The sequence below is a fragment of the Plutella xylostella genome, chromosome 11, assembly GCF_932276165.1.
Source record: "Plutella xylostella chromosome 11, ilPluXylo3.1, whole genome shotgun sequence".
Classification (NCBI taxonomy): Eukaryota; Metazoa; Arthropoda; class Insecta; order Lepidoptera; family Plutellidae; genus Plutella; species Plutella xylostella.
The window spans coordinates 454,425-474,914 of record NC_063991.1 but is presented as its reverse complement, the minus strand read 5'-3'; the positions used below and the strand labels follow the sequence as shown (position 1 = coordinate 474,914).

The 20,490-nt window shown below is 36.0% G+C and overlaps 2 protein-coding genes across 5 annotated transcripts; one reads left to right on the top strand and one right to left on the bottom strand.

The window, feature by feature from the left end:
* Window position 1: 1 nt before the first annotated feature.
* On the top strand, window positions 2-10,383 carry LOC105392717 (PR domain zinc finger protein 10). 4 transcript variants are annotated; one of them, XM_048624170.1, is made up of 11 exons: window positions 2-358; window positions 784-900; window positions 1,113-1,448; window positions 2,063-2,350; window positions 2,501-2,586; window positions 3,181-3,294; window positions 3,623-3,733; window positions 4,764-4,873; window positions 5,058-5,169; window positions 9,945-10,052; window positions 10,168-10,383. In XM_048624170.1, the coding sequence occupies exons 1-9, from the start codon at window positions 203-205 to the stop codon at window positions 5,117-5,119; spliced, it is 1,380 nt and encodes a 459-aa protein (XP_048480127.1). In that variant the 5' UTR covers window positions 2-202; the 3' UTR covers window positions 5,120-5,169; window positions 9,945-10,052; window positions 10,168-10,383. The 4 variants fall into 4 exon arrangements, with proteins under 4 accessions (XP_048480127.1, XP_048480130.1, XP_048480128.1 ...); XM_048624173.1 differs by lacking the exon at window positions 784-900; XM_048624171.1 differs by lacking the exon at window positions 10,168-10,383 and having other exon boundaries at window positions 9,945-10,054.
* Window positions 10,384-11,226: 843 nt separating this feature from the next.
* LOC105393070 (zinc finger protein 883) lies at window positions 11,227-19,925 on the bottom strand. Its single transcript, XM_048624273.1, has 11 exons — window positions 19,836-19,925; window positions 19,350-19,631; window positions 18,850-19,119; window positions 18,439-18,524; window positions 17,885-17,998; window positions 14,840-14,950; window positions 13,025-13,130; window positions 12,418-12,527; window positions 12,054-12,165; window positions 11,662-11,769; window positions 11,227-11,391 (listed from the first exon to the last, which is right to left on the bottom strand). The coding sequence occupies exons 1-11, from the start codon at window positions 19,920-19,922 to the stop codon at window positions 11,245-11,247; spliced, it is 1,533 nt and encodes a 510-aa protein (XP_048480230.1). The 5' UTR covers window positions 19,923-19,925; the 3' UTR covers window positions 11,227-11,244.
* Window positions 19,926-20,490: the final 565 nt, after the last annotated feature.

Sequence of the window (20,490 nt, the reverse complement as noted above, 5' to 3'; positions counted from 1 at the left end):
TGCCATACAAAACAAGAATAGAATAGAAAATAAAGTTTAAGTTGAAAGAAGCTCGCATTTATAGAAATTATCCACAATATTCTATTCAAACTCAGCGAAAAAGGATACAGTATACTGTCAGCTAAGTGATCAGAGGACAAAATAAATACTCGTTAATTGCTCGTGTCCTTTGGTTCTTGTTTACATTTTGTGTGTCGTTAAAATGTTCAACACAAGAAGCGAAAAGGTATTGCAAGCTCCCAGCATACTGTCTCTTATAAGAGCCAACTGTTGCACCACATGTCTGAGCAGCGACCGCCGTCTCTATCCAATCAAAGCATATCTCCCTGAACTAAGATATCTCTGCAAAGAAGTTTCTGTAAGTAAGCTAACCTATTTCTTGTATATGTATTCATAATCATAAATCATAACAAAACAATCAATTTCATGGAACCTTGTCATAACAAGTAATTCTTCCTTGAATTTTCAAAGGAATGAGTGAATTTGATTGTGTAGATACACACAGACACACACACACATACTTACCCATTTTTAAAATGTATAATATCCACAGACCTGTATTTGAATAGACAATGCTTGTCTCATTCCTTGTATAGAAACCAAGCATGCCATTATTTTTATACCTACTGTCACGTCAGTCACGTCACTTGAATGATTTAGTTTAGGAACGTCCCTAATGACACTGCACTAAAGGAAGATAATTTCACTTCCTTTTTACACGCGAAGTACATGCACTTGCGTTATCTACTAAAATACAGGTCTGTGATAATATCCATATTTCAGTTTTTAGTTCAAGACAGAATATGTTATGAATGCAAAGCAATACTAACTAAAACGCTGAAGTTCAGAGAGAGAGCTCTAAAAGCAATGGCTGTAATATCCAGCTTGGGACAAGAGAATGCAAGTATCATTTACTTAAATTTTTACTTTGTTGAAGACAATAATCCTCCTGTAGGTTGGCTGGTAGAAAATGCTTTTAGCATTAAGTCCACCTTTTGTACACTTATATTTCATATTTGTGCAATAAAGTATCAAAAAAAAAAATATTTTTTTATTACATTCCTCATTCAATAGTATTTATTAATTTTAAAATCAACTTAATATCCTTACAGGCAATCCAACTCTATCAGGAAATCAATATTAACACCCTTTCACCGCTAACTTGTTCCAATGTGAAGAACACTTTTGATGCCGAATATGACCTGACTTACAATGACACAACTGACGTAAACATATCTCCCACTGAAGTGAAAATAGAATTTGATGAAACAAGTATTAAAGTAGGTAATGAAGATACAAGTGATGGCGTCAGTGATGATGATGATAGAGAACCACTCTCGGGGCCCAAGATGGAGGGGACAGTTGATGCGGAGAGCTTCCTGACTCCGTGGAGAGTGGAAGCTGTGTCAGCAGAATATACAGAACAAGAACAGTCTGATGATAATGAGGTAATGTCAACAACAACCCACCATAAAACCTATACAACTATGCAATTTGGTATTTTTACCAGACTGGGAAGGAGAAGGGTAATGTTTTTCGATTTTATGTATGTTTGTCTGTTTCTTTGTGGCCTCCTGTAGCCTAAACGGCTAGATAGATTTTGATGTATGAGGTATCGTTAGAAGGGTATTGATTGCGCGATAGTTATAGGCTATGTGACGTCACATTAAAATAATATAGCGCCCTCTAGAGGTCCCCGCCTGCGATACTTTCCATTAACATTGGGGCTTATTTTCATCTATTTAGCTTGCAGTCGGGTTTTTTGTTCGTTTATAATTATATTTTTTTATTTTCTGTTCTATACAATCACTTACGTGAACTGATTAGCCAGTCAGTATGGTTGGCAGTCACTGACTGCCCAGAGTAATAATGCACATGTAGATATGAAATATATGAAACGAACTGTTGTTTTTTGTACAGTAAAATTATTTGTCCATAGTCATAATTAGTCACAAAGACTCTGTTACTCTGTCCCCACATATTATTATGATATAAGTAAATTGCCTTAGCTGAGCTGTACAACATTTTTGTTCTTCAAATAAAAATCTCGCTTTGCCAACAGATGCCTCCTGAATCCAGTAGACTTATTACAACAGAGGATAGTCCCAAATCATCCAGAAAAGTCAACAATAGCTATATTTATAGCAACACCGACCAGCCCTCTTCGTCACTACCTGAGAATGAATATGTGTATGACATAAAAATATTTAGCAAATCAGAAATGCTGGAGTACAGGGAGACCATGAAGAAATCGGCATTGTATGTTGGTAAAAGTTACAAATGTGAAAAGTGCAGTATTTCAATTTCAAAGAAGGAATTATTTGACAAACACATGGAATTGCATGATATGGTAATATTAGGTATAATTAATAATTAATGAGTGTTTAATGTTATTTGATTATAATATAAGTAAATGTCTAGAAAAAAATGAATAGTAAAATACCACCCCTATCTCTAGAAAGGTCCACAGGTTTTGATATATTTTTTGTTTTTTTTGCAGAAAAATGGTCAATTTATGTGTTTATTCTGTGAACAAAGATTTCCTGAAAAGCGCACGTGTGAAGCACATGTGCAATCTCACTTCAGGTCAGTCCGAGTCCAAACTATTACACTCTGTGGCTTAGATTAACAATATACGGACAAGACGGAGTGTCCAACACAGCAAAAAGGTCCACATATTGTTTACTGTCAAACTGTTTTAAGTTCAACCTAATGACAACCATCGTACCAATGACTTAAGTCACAAATCTTCTTACCAAACTTATTTGATATAAGAGCTCAGTGGTAGAAGTGGGGTGTTATTTGTAATGAACGGTCGAATGGCGTAGTGGTTAGTGGCCCTGACTGCTGAGCCGAAGGTCCCGGGTTCAATTCCCGGCTGGGGCAGATATTTGTTTAAAGACAGATATTTGTACTCGGGTCTTGGGTGTTGATATTTATATTTAATATCTATCTATCTATGTATTTGTGTAAATATATCAGCTGTCCGATACCCATAACACAGGCTCTGCCTAGCTTGGGGTCGGATGGCCGTGTGTGAAGATGTCCCCACATATTATTATTATAATGATGATTTATATTTGCAGTCTCCGTCTAGTTCCTAACTGTTGCACCATGTGTCTTGACATTAATTCTTTATCTATGAAAAATCTAAATGAAATTGAAAATCTATTTTGACAGATATTACGCATGTCGCTACTGTGACTACCGCCACCACAGAGAGCAGCAAATCAGATGGCACATGCAACGGAACCACAAGAAGTTTGAGTGTAAAAAGTGCAATGATGAATTCCCGTGAGTATTTCCTCACAATAGGTCAATTTCTGACGTATACAGGCATAGACTAAGTGACGTATCGTTCTATTGGCGGGACAATCGACTGTTGATGAACCGTTCAGAATATGTCAATTTAGTAGGTATCTGAGATTAAAAAAACAGACTTTATATCGTTTCAGGTACTTATTTACACACAATCCACATTACATATTTTTTATTCAGCCGTTCTTTTAGATAGATAGAGTACTTACTCTTTATTGGTACTCCAAGAAATAATTAACGTTTCGGCTTAGTGTACGCTTTTTGCCACACCCTGTATTATAGTATACTTCTGTTTTCTTTTCAGCTGTTACAACGAACTCGTGAATCACACGCGGAGAGCTCACGTGAAGAAACTCAAGTGTGATGTGTGCGATAAAACATTAAACTCTGCTAACTCTCTCAAACAACATATGCAGTAAGTACACAACATGGTCCCTTATTATAATACGTAGACTAAAGATCTGGTTTAGAACCGGTTATAGTCGAGAGATTTCATATAAATCAGTAGCCTAAAGTCGGATTTAAACCAGTACTATATTTAGTCTTTGTTTTATAATTACAGGGATTTAGTATAGTACCTTACATAGGATAAAAATCAGTTTTATGCATTAATTCGTCTTATATGATTACATATATGATTACAGAAGACATCAGGGCCTCGCGCCAGTGTACGAGTGCAATGTTTGCGATAAGAAATTTAAATTCAGACAGGGATTAACACTTCACATGAAGACTACTCACTATACCAACGTAAGTGATATACTTACTTAATACTTACTTAAATAAAATGTTATTTTAACGCTTTTAGCGATAAGACCGCCTTTTTTGTACCTACGTGTTTGTATATAAGCTTTATAAATTCTGTTCTTATGTACAAATAAAGAATATTCTATTTATCTATCTATCTTCTTGCCTCCTTATTATAAAACGTGGACTAAAGATATTAGAGTTCTGGTTTAGAATCGCTTACCGTCCAGAGATATCATACAAATCAGTAGTCTAAAGCTAGTTTTAAAGCAGAATTATCTTTAGTCTCCTTTTAATAATAAAGAAATTTGTGATGAAAAAAAATGCTAATTTTAATAAACAGACATTCTATTCTCTGTGGGAGTGTAAGTACCTGCACCTGGCTCTCTCGAATGGAACCCTTGTTCATATCTCCAAGGTCTAAACTTCCTTCCTAAGCTTAGACCATTTCCCACCACGCTGGTCCACTGCGGGTTGGTGGGTTCACATAAATCTAGATAAGTATACAGGTTTCCTCACGATGTTTTCCTTCACAGAGCGATGGTATACATTGTACTTAAATTCCTAAGAGCTCATTGGTACATTTCAACGCCGGGATTCGAGCCCGCATATCTGGCGTGAGAAGCGGGCGCTTACACTTAGCTACCACTGCTGCCTCCAAACGAATCTTCTCAAATCTATTCTTGCAAACATTGCAGGTGGACGACGGCAGACCGCCGGCGTACTGCGTGGAGTGTGACAAACACTTCCCAACGCAATCAATATTCAAACAGCATCTGCAGACGTCCAAGAAACACGCGGTACCCAGGTACACTGTGGTCCACCAAGCATGACTGAAAATGGATCCATTTGTTTGTTTTCAAGCGAAAAATAACTCATTAAAAAATTTAAAATGATTTTAGTGCCATAGAGGTTATTTTATAAATCCAGACACAGAGATATAAGTACCTATACTTACTAAGTTACCCTTTACATGTTAAATCATTCCTCAGGTACGAATGCGACCACTGCGGTGCTAAAAGCATCAACAAACAAGCTCTTCAGAACCACATAGACTCCACACATATGAAGATTCCTAGATACGAGTGTGAAACGTGCGATCAGGTAAATACCTATGGTATCTACTATTCCTTACTAAACTTATGCCGAGTACATTTTACATTGCGTTGTACGTAAATAACTGCATAGAGTGTTGCAAAAGTAGTTTTCTGCCATTAAAGGGTTAAATCCACTGCAATTTATTAGTATTAATTGTTTTTGATTTTAGGTCAATTGCGTACTTGTATTTGAATAAATTTTTTTTTTTTTTTTTTTTTTTTTTTTTCTTAATGCATATCTGCCATCAGCTTGTTTAGCCTTTATCAGATGTGATGACTTCATGTCGATGGGGAAGAGTTGTCCACTGACAACACCTTCACTTTAAATATGCGAGTATCACTTTATGTTGAGCAAGTTAGGACGCTTCAAGCGTACAACATCTTTTTCTGTGTTTAAAAGTTCTATTGCCAGTGGGTTTATGTGCCTTTCAAGGCGGCCTTTGTAGCTTTTTATGCGATTTTCGATCTCCTCTTTTACTGTTGGCACTTCCAGGTACTCATGGATTTCTTCATTTTTGGTAAACCAGGGAGCAGCACATATGTTTCTGAGCACTTTATTTTGAAATCTTTGTATGATTTGTATGTTAGTTGCGCAGGCGGACCCCCAGAGTTCGCTTGCATAAGTCCAGATTGGCTTGAGTACACTGTTGTAGACAAGAATTTTGTTTGAGAGGGACAGTCTTGAGGTCCTATTTAGCATCCAGTGCAAGTTTCTGTATCGGATTTTCAGAGCGTCTCTTTTTGCAAGGATATGCGTCTTCCAGTAGAGACCACGATCCAGGTGGCATCCCAAGTATTTGACACTGGCCTTGTGTGGCAGGATTTCCCCTTTCATTGTTACAGGTGGGCAGTCACCTCTGCGCAGTGTGAAAGTGATGTGTACAGATTTGCTTGGGCTTGCTTTGATGCGCCATTTGTCCAGCCATTGATCTATTTTATTCAGGTGAGTTTGTAGCTTTTCTGATGCTATGACAGCATTTGGGCTGCTGGCTAAACATGCGGTATCGTCCGCGTAGGTGGCACACAGGATATCTTCAGACTGCGGAATATCAGCGGTGAATATTGTGTATAGGACCGGGCCAAGGACAGAGCCCTGTGGTACGCCAGCTTCAATCTCGCGCAATGCGGAGCATTCCTCGCCAAATTTCACTTGGAAGAGGCGGTTGTTCAAGTATGAGTTGATTAACATGTAGACTGTGTTTGGGAGTGCCTTCTTAATTTTGTAGAGAAGGCCTGCGTGCCAGACACGATCGAATGCTTGTTGTATGTCCAGGAACACAGCGGAGCAAAACTCTTTCTTTTCGAATGTTTGTCTTATTTCGTGAACAACTCTATGTACCTGTTCAATGGTAGAATGGTGAGGTCTAAATCCGAATTGGTGGTCGGGAATGATATTTTCTTGAAATAGTAGTGGTTTAAGTCGACTCAGGAGAAGTTTTTCAAACAGTTTCGATAGAATAGGCAGGAGACTAATTGGCCGGTATGATGGGACTTCATTTGGTGGTTTTCCATTTTTGTGGACAAGGATGATTTGTGACACTTTTAACAATGGTGGGAAATACTGCAATCTTAGCATGGCGTTAAATATTATTGTTATTAGTGTTATTCCTTTAGGTGTTATCTTCTTTAGGATTTCTGCAGTAATAAGGTCGAACCCAGGGGCCTTAAGATTTTCTAGGGCTTTGATCTGTCTTGCAACTTCTTTTGGGGAGACTGGTTTTATTGGCAAGGACATTTGTTGCGGGCTCTGTAGGAACTCGTTTATTTCTTCTTCAGTTGACAGGTCGTCTGACTCATTTGTTTTAAATACGTTTTGTAGAAAATCAGCAAACACGTCTGCTTTCTCCTTCGCACTTCTTGCCCATGTGGCATCCGGGCGTTTTAAGGGTGGCACATGTTTTTGTGGTTGGCTGAGAAATTTAGTGAGTTTCCATAATGAGTGCTCATCATTTCTATTAGCGTCACTTTTTTCTAGTCTATCCTGAAGAGTTTCATTCTGCAAGTCATGGATGTACTTTTTGAGTTGTTTTTTTGCTTTATAAAACAAGGACTTGTCAGATGGGTGCCGGCTTTGCTGCCACCTTCTTCTCAATCTTCTCTTTTCTTCCACTTTATTTCGAAGCTCTACAGAGAGGTTACATTTGGATTCTCTAGGCAAGCTAGGAGTTGATTTCCATGCCGCTTCTTGAACAAGCTTTATAAAGTCATCCAATGCTCTGTCTATGTCCTCTTCGGTTTTAAGCGGGATACGGAGATTTATCTTATCTTCAATATAATCTTGAAATGCATTCCAATCAGTTTTCTTATTGTAAAGGGTGCATGGTATAGGCCTATGGATAATTGTGGTGCTTACTGTCATCAATACTGGTGTATGATCTGATGAACCATCTAAGCATGACTCTACACTGTGATAGAGGTTTGATATTCCCTTTGTAATGTAAAAATCTAATAAGTCTGGCAGTTTGTTAATATCGGTTGGCCAGTATGTAGGTTCTCCAGTAGAAATAGCATGTAACTGATGGTTTTCAATGCACTTTTTTAGTTCACGTCCTCTGGTTACTATGACTCTGGATCCCCAGGAAGTATGTTTTGCATTAGGATCACCTCCCATTATGAATCTGCCTCCCAGCTTTTTGAAATATTGGCCAAACATTTCTTCTTTTATAATATGTTTCGGAGGACAGTAGATTGAGGACAATATTAGCGGACCTTGCCAGTCATCTATGGAAATAGAGGTTGCCTGCAGATAGTCACGTCTGAATTCTGGTAGCTCATGATGTTGAATGCTGTTCTTGATAATAACAGCTGTCCCAGCGTGGCCAGTCATATCAGGGTGGTTAGTGACATAGCAAGAGAATCCATTCAGATTGAAGCTGTTGCTATCAGTTAAATGTGTCTCTGATAGTAGTAATACATCTAGCTTGTTAGATTTTATCATAATTTCTAGTTCGTGTTTTCTAGCTGCCAACCCATTAACATTCCAGGTGGCTATTCTCAAATTATAGTTATGGTTGAATTTTACTAATAAGCATTGTGACTAGGCCTATTAAGTTGCCAATCTGTTGTAACATTGATCTTAGTTCTTCTGATTGCTTTAATATAAGAGATTCCATTCGTTCTATAATGTTAGTGGTGGGAGTTTCTTCACGGGTTATGTTTATTTGTGGTTTGTTGTATGATTGTGTTGGCTGATGATGATCATCATTGGAGTATCTGTTGTTTTTAAGCACATTGGAGTACAGCATGCGGCCATGATTGTTATTAGGGAACGCTTGCAGACTAGGTTGCCCCTTGGTTACTTGATCATCATGTTGTGTGTGTGTTTGGGTATCATTTGACTTTATGTAGTTAACTTTGTCTTGTTTTGTCACAAATTGTTTTTTGTTTTTCTTCCTAGCTAGCATTTCTTGATAGACACCACAGCCTCTGTAGCTGGCTGGATGGTTTCCTAGACAAAGGGCACATGTGGCCGGTGAGTTTCTATCAGTCTTGGTACACTCGGAAGTTTTGTGTCCTCCTGCACATTTCACACAGCGGAATGGTCTCATACAGTTGTTTTTGGTATGGCCGTACTGTTGACATCTCATACATTGGGGGATAGATGTTGTCTTTCTAGGGTCCTCTATTGATACTTTTTGATTGTAGATATACTTGATGGTTTTAACATTTTTGTTGTTGACTGAGGGCTCAATGTTGACAAAGAATGTGTCCAATGGTTCCTTCGTGCCTCTGCGCTTGGCAAATACAATCTCACCTCGCACCTTATTTCCTGTTGACTCTATGCACTCTATAATTGCCTCTTTAGGTGTAGTGTGATGCAGGTTCTTGATAACGATTCTGTAAGCTCGTTCCTCTTTCCTAGTGAAAGTGTGGCCAATCAGCCCGGCACCTCTAATATGTTCAATAAGCAGCTTGTAAGTTTCAACTGACCTGCTTGATATTCTGAGTTCATTTTTTGAGATGACTTTGTAAGAATAGGTATCCTTGCTAACAGCTTGTTCTATAAGTTCTGTGAGTTTTTTCAGATCCTCAATTCCATACAGGATGATTGGTGGCGGCTTTGATATTCGCGGTGTAGTGTTATTGTTTGAGGTATTCCCGTTGAGTTCCTCCACATCAATCTCCAATCCTGTGAAGCTGTTGTTTGTGGTTGTCTCTTTAGAGTAACTGTTGTTTACTGGGTTTGGCTGACGTTTGTTTGTTTGTTTGAGAATTTTTGCAGTGGGAGTCTGAGATGTTGGTGAGATAATTCTTTTCCGCTGCTCAGGTATTCTCTGCCATGGAACACTGGATGTAGCAGTAGGAGGGTTATCATTCTTTTTATTGCTCACAAAAAGGCCTGGGTGGAATACTTGTTGTACAAGTTTCTTTGGAGATCCTTTGTTGTTGTTTGGCGAACCAGTGGGTTTATCTTGCACGGGCACCTGGTTTTCCATGCCCGGCAAGTCATTGCTATTAGCTGGCATAAGGTAACAAGTAATCTAGGTTACACTGTTCATAATAGGGAAGAAATCGTTAAACTTTCGGAAAAAGTTGTTGGAAAAAATTTTGGAGGGTAGGTATGCACTGCTAGAATTTCACTGAAATATTGTGTTTTGCACTGAGATAACACTATGTAGCAATATCCTTGGCGTTATCTAATGTTTTTAGATGGTTTTAGTCACAAAACACTCGTATTTAGTAAAATAAAACAAAACAGATTTGAGAGCACAATGTTCCTTGACACTTTTTTTTTTTTTTTACATTTGAATAAATATAAAATGATTTTATTTTTTGTTACAGAAGTTTATAACAATGGTTTACTTGAGACTTCACAAGCGAAAAGTACATGGAGGCAAGAAGGCAGCGGCCAAGAAACACGTGTGCCATGTGTGCGGAAAAGAATTTACGGTAAGTAACACACTTCACAGTTATATGTGTACGGATTTTTTTACAAAAGAACATGGATCATTCTGACCCTATTTTCAAAAATCGGTGTACAGTGACCATTTCGGTATTATTGCAGGTCAAAAAAAGTCTGGAACAGCACTTGAACACCCACTCCGGGCTGCGTCCGTTCAAGTGCAATGTGTGCGGAGATACATTCGCGTACAGTGCGGCACTCTACACACACAACAAGCTCAAGCACTTGAAAATCAAACCTCCATCCTGGAAGAAGAAGAAGACTGCCAATTAATTCTCATTTTGCCTTATAAAGCGTATGAGCAGACAGATGTATATAATTATATACATCTGTCTGCTCATACGCTTACAATTATACGCGTATAATTATACAGATTATAATTATGACGAATCCTGATAGTAAATGTGTCATATTTGATACAAATGGGAAGCGAGGTTAAAAGAAACAACGTGCTAGCATGATAGCTGATTACGCACTCGTTTATTAAAAATAAAATAAATAAATAAATAGTCATTTATTTCAGGTAATGCAGTACCCATATCTTCTTAAAGCTAGCTACAATAAAAATCTAAAATCTACGTCTAAGGTCTTACAATAATTTCTAATATAATTTATAGGGTTATACTAGTTATTTGCAAAAGACAGTCATTTGCGATTCGCGTCCTGATGAACAGATATCCAATGCTTGTAAAAAAGACGACCGGATGGCGCAGCGGTTAGCAACGCTGACTCTTGTGCCAAAGGTCCCGGGTTCGATTCCCGGCCGGGGCAGATATGTTTAAAACACAGATATTCTTTCTTTCTTTCTTTCTTTCTTTCATAAACACTGGCGAAAAGTGGGTGCAGCAATGAACCTCTGCCTACCCCGCAAGGGAGTACATTAGTTCAAGGTGTGAGTGTTTAAATATTATTATACAATTATATTATTATGTTAAAAGGATTGGTGATGTCTTGCGATACAACATTCAAGATTGCATTTCCGGAGCTGAATTATTGGACCCGCTTCTCGCGGTACACAACAAAATGTCTTGTTATACTCTGTCCATTATTATATTATTATTATTGGTTTTTTGACATTCGAAATGTTTTTTTTTATTTTTCACTTTTTATAATTTATTTTTCTCGACGTGTAATGAATATTATCAATAATAAATACAACAAAATGCTTTCTTATATATTTTATTTAACTATTTTCCGTTTCAAATGTACAAGTTTATTGTGTGTGTAGAGCGCTCCGCTGTGCGAGAATGTGTCTCCGCAAACAGCGCACTCGTACGGACGGCGGCCGTAGTGCGAGTTCAAGTGCTCTTGGAGGGTTTTCGCCACCTGTGGGAGGATAAAAAAACATTTATTTGACACTCAAATACTGAAAAAAAAGTTTTCCCGTGGGTATTCCGCAATAAAAAGTAGCCTATGTGTTAATCCAGGGTATCAGCTAACTCCATATCAAATTCATTAAAATCGGTTCAGCTGTTTTGACGTGAAGAAGTAACAAACATACAACACACACACTCATAATACAAAAAAACGCCTTTATGATATTAGTAGGATAGTAAATGTAATAACAGTGAAAATAAAATAGCGTAACGTATATACCGTGAATTTGTTCCCGCACAGTTCACACACGTGCTTCCGCTCCGCCGGCGTGGCGCCTCGGTGTGTGGCGCGGTCGTGCTTGCTTCTAAACCGAGCTGTGATGAATTTCTAAAAAAAAAACACATTATACAGGGTGTTGTAAAAAGGAAATACAATTTTACTTTTATTACATGATATTACTAAAATAATTATTTCAAATAAAGATTCTGTGCATATAATTACATTTTACAGTAACACACACACTTTAATTTTTATCATTAAGTTAAATTATCTACAAAAAAAAGCGAAAGACTACTAGATGGAGTTGGAAAAACCAGAAACAGAGTTAATACATTCTACGACCATAAAAAATTGGGCATTGTTCGTTTACTTCTTATACCTTCTTCAATTACCTGATTGCATATTTTACACTCGTATCTGGGTATTCTCAGGTGGTGTACCTCGATGTGAGTCCGCACGTTGCTTTTAGAAGAACACTTGAGGCCACAATCTGCACACTCGAATCTGTAAGACAACGATAAAATATGTAAGTAAGTTGTTACATAATGATAGCTATTCAGAAGGGTTTAAAATTTGTTTAAAATTCGACTCTATGTGTGTTTTGTTTAATCCCAGGTAACTCAGGTGATCGCGAGGTTTGAGGTTTCAGCAGCACTAAAATTATTTATACCTTCATATTAAACATAATTGACAACAAAATAGGTAGTAAAATGATGAACCTGGATATGTTTCTGTATCTGCACCTATTACACCTACCTTGCATCTGTATGCTTAGTGCTAGTTCTCAGGTGTCTCCGGTATCGCTGCGTGCTTTTGAACTGCAGCTCGCACTCCACACAGTACGCGCCCTCGTCGAGCTGCGAGCCCTGGGGACGAACGAGATGAAACTGATTTAAGGGATAAGACCGCGTGTGTTACATCTAGAAGAAACCTGACATTTTTCAGAATGACAATGCTACATGTCCCTTAGTAATTATGTATATGGAACTACTAAGTTTAGCTGCGATCCGTGACAACGAAGAAATAAACCATAAGATCATTCGCAAGAAGATATTTTAAAGGCAATAGCCTAACCGCAGAGTTATGAAGTTACGGTAGGTATACATGTTGGTCCGACTATTGCTATATGGGTATGTACTGTATTATAGCTACCCACTGGCATATTTGATTAACACAAGCAATATAAACCAAATTATAAAGTGGGTTTAAGGGCAACAATAAATCACGTAAGTACATAATATAATTTATGCATAAAGGCCGCCTTTTTGTACTATTTTTCTTTTTAAGTATACTTTTTTGTATTGATATGTTTTTGGGTGTAAATAAAGAGTATTTTTTATAATATCCACAAGGTAATTCTCACGTTGTAAGCGTGTATCATCTGCGTGTGTGCCTTCAAGGAGCCCCTGCTGGTGAGCTTCTTGTGACAAACAGCGCACTCGAACACCGGCAGCAGGCCCGCGTGTCTTCTGTAACAATATATTAATGTACATATTTATTTAGTTTATGCATGTTTTCACAAGATACCCTATAAAGATAAAGATAAAATACTCTTTATTGCACACAGACAAAAACAGTTTCACAAACATAGAAAAGGAAATAAATAGTACAATCGGCGGCCTTATTACTAAAAGTAATCTCTTCCAGACAACCACTTTGAAATTAAATATAAAGTATAAAGAAAGGGGTAACCTGTGACAAGACAAGAGATAATACAACATAATTACTATGAACAATATGTAAATAACTATAACTACATACGATAATACTTAAATATATTACGAACTAATATAAATACTTTTAACCTACATAGCTATATTTATATAATGTAGGTATTTATTTACCATCGAATTCATAGAACTTATTGTAAATTTACAACAAGGTTAAAATATACTTAGAAACATACAAGTTCCGACTCTTTACGTCAGTCAAAAAGTTGAAATTCGAATGGGTAAGTAATACGAGGTATAAAAACGAATAGTATAACATTGACAAGGAATACGTCCATATTATATAAATTTATTAAGTATAACGTTCACTGTGTATAACAAACGGAAGGTATAATTACTAAATACATAATTTTGTAAAGAATAACGTTCAAAAAGTATAATTTCAATTGATATATCGATTAAAATGTATAACGTTCATAATATATAACGTTTATAACATATATTATTCAACGGATATAATATCATTATGTATAAATAAAAATAAAAAATATATTATTATTGGAGCTATGTTGGGAGACGCTCCGCTCCGCTTCGCTGCGCTCCGCTTTGGTTTCGACGAACATGTGCACCTAACACGCTCCTCCTCGCTTTGCTCGTCGTCGCACCTATCTATAGGTTTTGGTGCTAGGGGGTTTAACGGCGTTGGGTAATCAAACACAGATTATGTGATATGAGAAGAACTTTATAAATACAAAATGATAATATATATTTTAATTGATATACATAATGTATGTTATACGAATTGATATTAGTCCTCGTGAGTGTTAGTTATTTTGATATTATATGAAATGTATGTTATACCAATTGAATCTTATATCTTATGAAAATATAGATGTTGTTGTTATACGTAACGTTCATTATATGTTGTGAACACCCATTGGGTAAAATTGCATTGAAACTTTTTTATAAAATTATATAATGTAAATCTATATTTTGTAACATGTGATTTAAGGCAATAAATAAATAAATAATAAATAAATAAACGTTATTAATGTGAAATTATACATTTCGTTTTTATACGTCGCAATACGCACCCAATTCGAATAACACCAATGGCAATTTTAAAGCCATGGTAAAGTGTCAAAAAGCTCTATAAATTTGGAGGTTATTTTATAAATATAATTATCTTTTTTTCACACGATACCCATTTTCATACTTTCTATTTCCTATCAATGGTTGTCTGGAAAATATACTTTCAGTAATAAGGCCGACAATTGTAGTTACATTTATTTTCTTTTCCATGTTTGTAAAACTGTTTCTGTTTGTGTGCAATATAGAGTATTTTATCTTATATTAATAAAAGAATCAGTATATTAGTAAGACTATATTCCTGTGAACTGCATCCAATCTCAATACATCGCTTTAAAAGATAAGACCACCTTTTCTACTGTAATAAAGTTACAACCTGTTATTATTTTTGGTGTAATTGAAAATAAAGAGTAAGTTACCTCATATGCTGAGATAGACTCCATGACGATGCGAATGTAATATCGCAGATATCACACTTCAACTTCTTCTCGTGAGCTGACTTGGTATGATTTTTGAGTTCATTGTAGCTTCTGTAAATTTTAAGGTTTTAGGTGTTATTTAATAACGATCCCTTATTTATTACTTACCCTTATTTTTAACTTACCATACCTAGACTGGGTTCCTCACTCTGATTCTAACGGCTATACATGTAATGGCACAACTTCTGTCTGTAGACTATTTTCTAATTTTATGTCTATTAATAACGCCTTTCAGTATAACAGTCTTAAAAATAGGGATGACAGAATACTAGATTTAATCATTTCTAACATCAGATTAAACAAAACATTAGTACCGATTCCCGAACTATCTAAAATTGACCCTCTACATCCACCTTTTTACAATATTCTCTCCATCAATGTTGATAATAAACCAATGAAGAAACGTTCTATACCAAAATATAATTTCTACCGTGCTAATTACGACCTTATTATCAAAGACTTGGACCAAATAGACTGGCATGGATTACTGGATGAGTTACCGGCTGAAAGCGCTCTAGAAACATTTTATAACAAAATCTATGGTCTCATTAAAGCTCATATCCCTCTAACTAAATCCAAGTCTTCACGATTTCCAGTGTGGTTTAGTCCTTCATTGATTCACATATTTAAAGACAAAAACAAGGCATGGATTAAGTGGAAGACGTATGGAAACCTATGTGACTATGAAGTATTTTCATTATATCGTAAAAGATTTAAATCAGAGTGCGATAAATGTTTTTCTACTTACATTGAATCAGTAGAAAGCAGTATCACTACGGATGTCAAACACTTTTGGACGTATATAGCAAATCGCCGTAATAAGTCAGGCATACCGTCCACTATGAAGTATGACGGGCATTCTTCGAGTGATCCAGAAACAATATGCAATATGTTTTCAGATTATTTTCATTCAGTCTATGAGCCCTCTACTTTAGATTCAAAAGAATGGTCCATCCCCACACACAGTAACAGTAACAATGTCCTTATACACAATTTGCATTTCACCGAATCACGCGTTCTACAAGAGCTCAAACGGCTTGACCCTGTTAAAGGAGCCGGACCAGACGGTTTACCACCTGTGTTTTTAATTCGAATCGCGAACTACATAAGTCTACCCTTAGCCATTATTTTTAATAAATGTATAGGGGAAGGGGTTTTTCCTACAATCTGGAAACTGGCGAATATTACTCCAGTACACAAAGGTGGTCACAAAAACGATGTTGATCAATACCGGCCTATCTCTATTATGTCCACCTTGTCGAAGCTATTTGAGAGACTGGTTCATGACATCATATATCCCATCCTACACAATACCATCATTCAAGAGCAACATGGCTTTGTTAGAAAACGATCAACTGCATCAAATCTTATTTTATTTGCAAACAATTTGTTTGAAAATATGGACAAAAGAATACAGGTTGATGCTGTTTACACAGATTTTCGTAAGGCTTTTGACAAGGTGGACCACAAACTTTTACTTGATAAAATTGCATTTAATGGCATACGCGGCGACTTGCTCCGTTGGTTTTCGTCGTACATAACTGAAAGATGTCAGAGAGTATTGATCAACGGGTTTCAATCTAGCACAATTAAAGTTACATCGGGCGTCCCCCAAGGCTCAATTTTAGGTCCTCTACTTTTTATCCTTTTTATTAATGATATTAAACAATGTTTCCTCAATTCAAAATTTTTAATGTATGCTGACGATCTTAAAGCTTTTAAACCTATTTATAGTATTAATGACAGTTATTTATTTCAAGAAGATTTAAACCGCTTGAGTGAATATTGCCATCAAAATAAACTTAAACTAAATTTACAAAAGTGCAATTTTATAACGTTTTCAAAAAAAGTTACAAATGTTAACTTTACCTACTCTCTTTGCGATGCACCGCTAATAAGAGTCGAATCACTAAGAGACCTAGGAATACTATTTGATCATAAGCTACATCTTGACTTACATATTGATAAAATAGTTAATAAAGCATATCAAATGTACGGTTTTATAATGAGAGCCTCGCATGATTTCCATCAACCTTCTACTTACCTGCATTTGTACAAAAGTTTGATTAGGCCCCAATTGGAATATGCTGTATCTATCTGGAATCCGTTTTACACCAAATATAAGGATATAATCGAGAGAGTGCAGAGAAAGTTCTTGCGTGCAATGCATTTTCGTTGCTATCGTGCCACTCTATCTTACAGAAAACTTCTGGAGAAATATAAACTTCAAACTCTTGAAGATAGACGTACTTTACTGGAGGCAATGACACTGTACGGCATATGTCACAATAACTTTGATTGTATTGATTTGACCAATAAAATTTGCTTTGTCGTACCGCGAACTGTCCACCGTCGGGAGGTCCGCGCTTACCAACTGTTCTCCACAACTTCTAGTAAGACTAATGCAGGCAAGCGCGCACCTCTCCATCGCATGGTCGATACGTACAATAAATTTTTTAACGAAATTGACATATTCCACCAGCCTCTATCAACATTCAAAAAGAATATTATCAGTAATTTGTCTTGTAGTAATTAGAATTACTTTTTATTTAATTTAATTTGATTAATTACTTGCATACATGCATATTAATTTAACTTATTTAGGTACCTATAGATTTATATCTCACATGTATTCCATAGCTATACCCGCTTGTTTTTTTTAAAATTATTTATTTATTTATTTGTCCTCTCTAAATACACATTATTATGCATGCATATTTTGCATGTCTTTTTAAGTTCTAGGAATAATTTAATTTCTTTAGATGTTTTAGTTTTATAAGTTTGTTAACTCCCAACTAGGTAATTAAGTAAATATTCTGTGGATGACGTTGTGGGCTGTACATTTATATCTTAAGATTTACCGATATTTATTTATAATTATTACAATGTACAACTGTTTGTCAACCCGAATAAATAAAAATAAAATAAAAATAAAATTACTAAGTTCTACCGCAAATGTAAAATAAGTTAGGTATCAATACTCACGACAAAACAGTATGACATATTTTACACTCGTGTTCTGTGTGACATCTCTGCACATGCGTAGTGAGCACTCCCAGTGTGTGGTGGCGGAAAGCGCACTGCAGGCATTCGTAATATCTGTCGACATAAAATAAAAAAATAATTCGATTTTAGCAATAGTGATGTTTCGTACATTACAATCGTCGAAATAAAAGATGCGGGTATGGACAGCTCCAAAATGTATGGGATGACAGCTGGTGTCAAATCTAAATCATAAAAAATCTAAACAATAAGTAACTTTTGGTGCTTCAAAAGTTCTTTCTTCTTTCGGCCGTTAACTAATACGCCAGAATTTATGCCTTTTTATGTATTTCATCAAGTAAATCAAGAGTAAATAGCAAATTTGTGTAGCTGTTCAAACGGGCCTATTATATTTCAACGACTGTAGGATGTTTTTCAGATATTGTTCAAACGTATCCTATATTAATTTGAACTGACGCGGGTACCAAAACCAGCACCCTGTATATAGAAGTGACTGTTTCCAATTATAGTCCTCGGTTTCGACCATAAATACTGACCTGTAGTGCGCGAGGGTGTGAGTGTCACGCGCTTTACGCTGGGGGAATCTCTGTTCGCAGATATGACACTCGTACCGACCACTTTTCTGAATAAATAAAAAGTTTGTAATAGCCGTCATTTTCATAATTTTTCGTTATATAAGTTTATAATAAAAGATAAAATACTCTTTATTGCACACAATCAGAAACAGTTTCACAAACATGAAAAGAAAATAAATAGTACAATCGGCGGCCTTATTACTGAAAGTAATCTCTTCCAGACAACCACATTGAAAGGAAATATAAAGTTTAAAGAAAGGGGTAATGTGTGACAATATAAGAGATAATACAACATAATTACTATGAACAATATCATTATTAAGTTGTAAGCATAATTTCATACATTAACTTTCTGTTCAACTGTTTCTTTACCTCCTCATGTGTCTCCTTGTGTTTCTCCCAGGCGGGCTGCTTCGTCCATCCAAGAACGCACTTTTCACACTTGTAGTTATAGCCTTTGTAAGACTTTCGCCAATTCGTAATGCCAATCTTCAGTTTCTCCCTGTATTGCATCAGTTCTTCGTCGTCAAATGTTTTTTGGTGATATTCTACTTTCTTTGGTGCTTGTTTTGAGGATTTGCCAGATGATTTTGATGTAGCCAAATGATCGCTGGTCTCAGCTTTGGATGTCATATGCTGGATCTGAAGAGATTATGAAATGTAGAATTACAATCAGTTGACATTGACATACTCATAATTATAAAGAAAGTCACAGAATGTAAGGGTGTAAAGTTTTAAATGCTGTTCGTTCAACTACGTGTCTACATAATTTTTGATAAGTTTTGTTATAAACAAAATCAATGCCACACACATACAACTGATGTTTAGAGCCCTTAGTGGTAATTCACTATAACACCTGTACTTTATATTACCTCATCATCATCAATACTCTTCTCATTTGCCTCACAAGGTTCTAGTTTCCATGAACAAATCTCATTATCCGTAGCAGCTGTTGATTGGTCCACATTCAATTCCAAAAACACAGCGTAATCATCAATTTTATCCGTATTTTCTATTTTGATTTGTTCTACTTTGAGCTGTGGTACGTTTTTGTTGTTAGACAGGTTGTATACGGCATCAAACGTGCTTTTAACATTGGAATGTGAGAGAGATGAGAGGCTGTTTGTGTCTATTCGTTGGCTGCTTTTTAATGTCTGTAAGTGAATTAAATATTTAGTATTTTTCTATAAAGATTTCATTATCACAATGCATCACATCCCCACTGCTGGGGCACAAGTGGTAGGGTTTAGGCCTAGTCCACCATGCTGGCCTAGTGTGGGTTAGTGTACCCTTACATAAGCAAGCTTGCGCTGAGTCCGTTGGTTAGGTTATAATAAATGCTTTAATAGAATACTTGCATTTGACTTTTGAAATCTGGATAAAACTGCCATCGCTTTAACAGCTCTCTCTTTGAATCTCCATGTTTTGGTTAATATTGCAATCATAGCATATGCTGTCTTCAGCTGAGAACTGAAACAATAATTTATTATTACCTACCTATACCTTTCTGTCAGCAGACATTTACAACCAAAAGAAAGTAGCTTTCAAGAGGCTAATTAATCATATGGCTCATAATTTGGCGAGATAACTATAGCTAGAGATATAGTTAGTTCGAGATCATTTTAGTAGTTACTAGTATTAATTTGATTGGTATAGCATTTTGTTGTTAGCTCTAGATTAAGTATCACATCTTTTTAATATAAATAAATGTTTTAGTGATAAACTTTTAAGGTGATAGATTTAAAATAGTTTTTATGTTAAATTTAAGTTACTTATAGTCTATTACTGTTGTTTATCCATAGAAAATAAATAAATATACCTAGCTACTTCCATTGTTATCTTGGGACAATAAAGAAATGTGTTCCCACTAGATCCATAAAATACTAGCCAGCAAATTGAAGTAGCAAGCCTTATTGGTCGAAAAGCTGGTAAAATATGACTCTTTTATCATGTAGCCACTACTTGTATAGTAGTTGCCTAATATGATAACTAATAATCCTAACTAATATTATA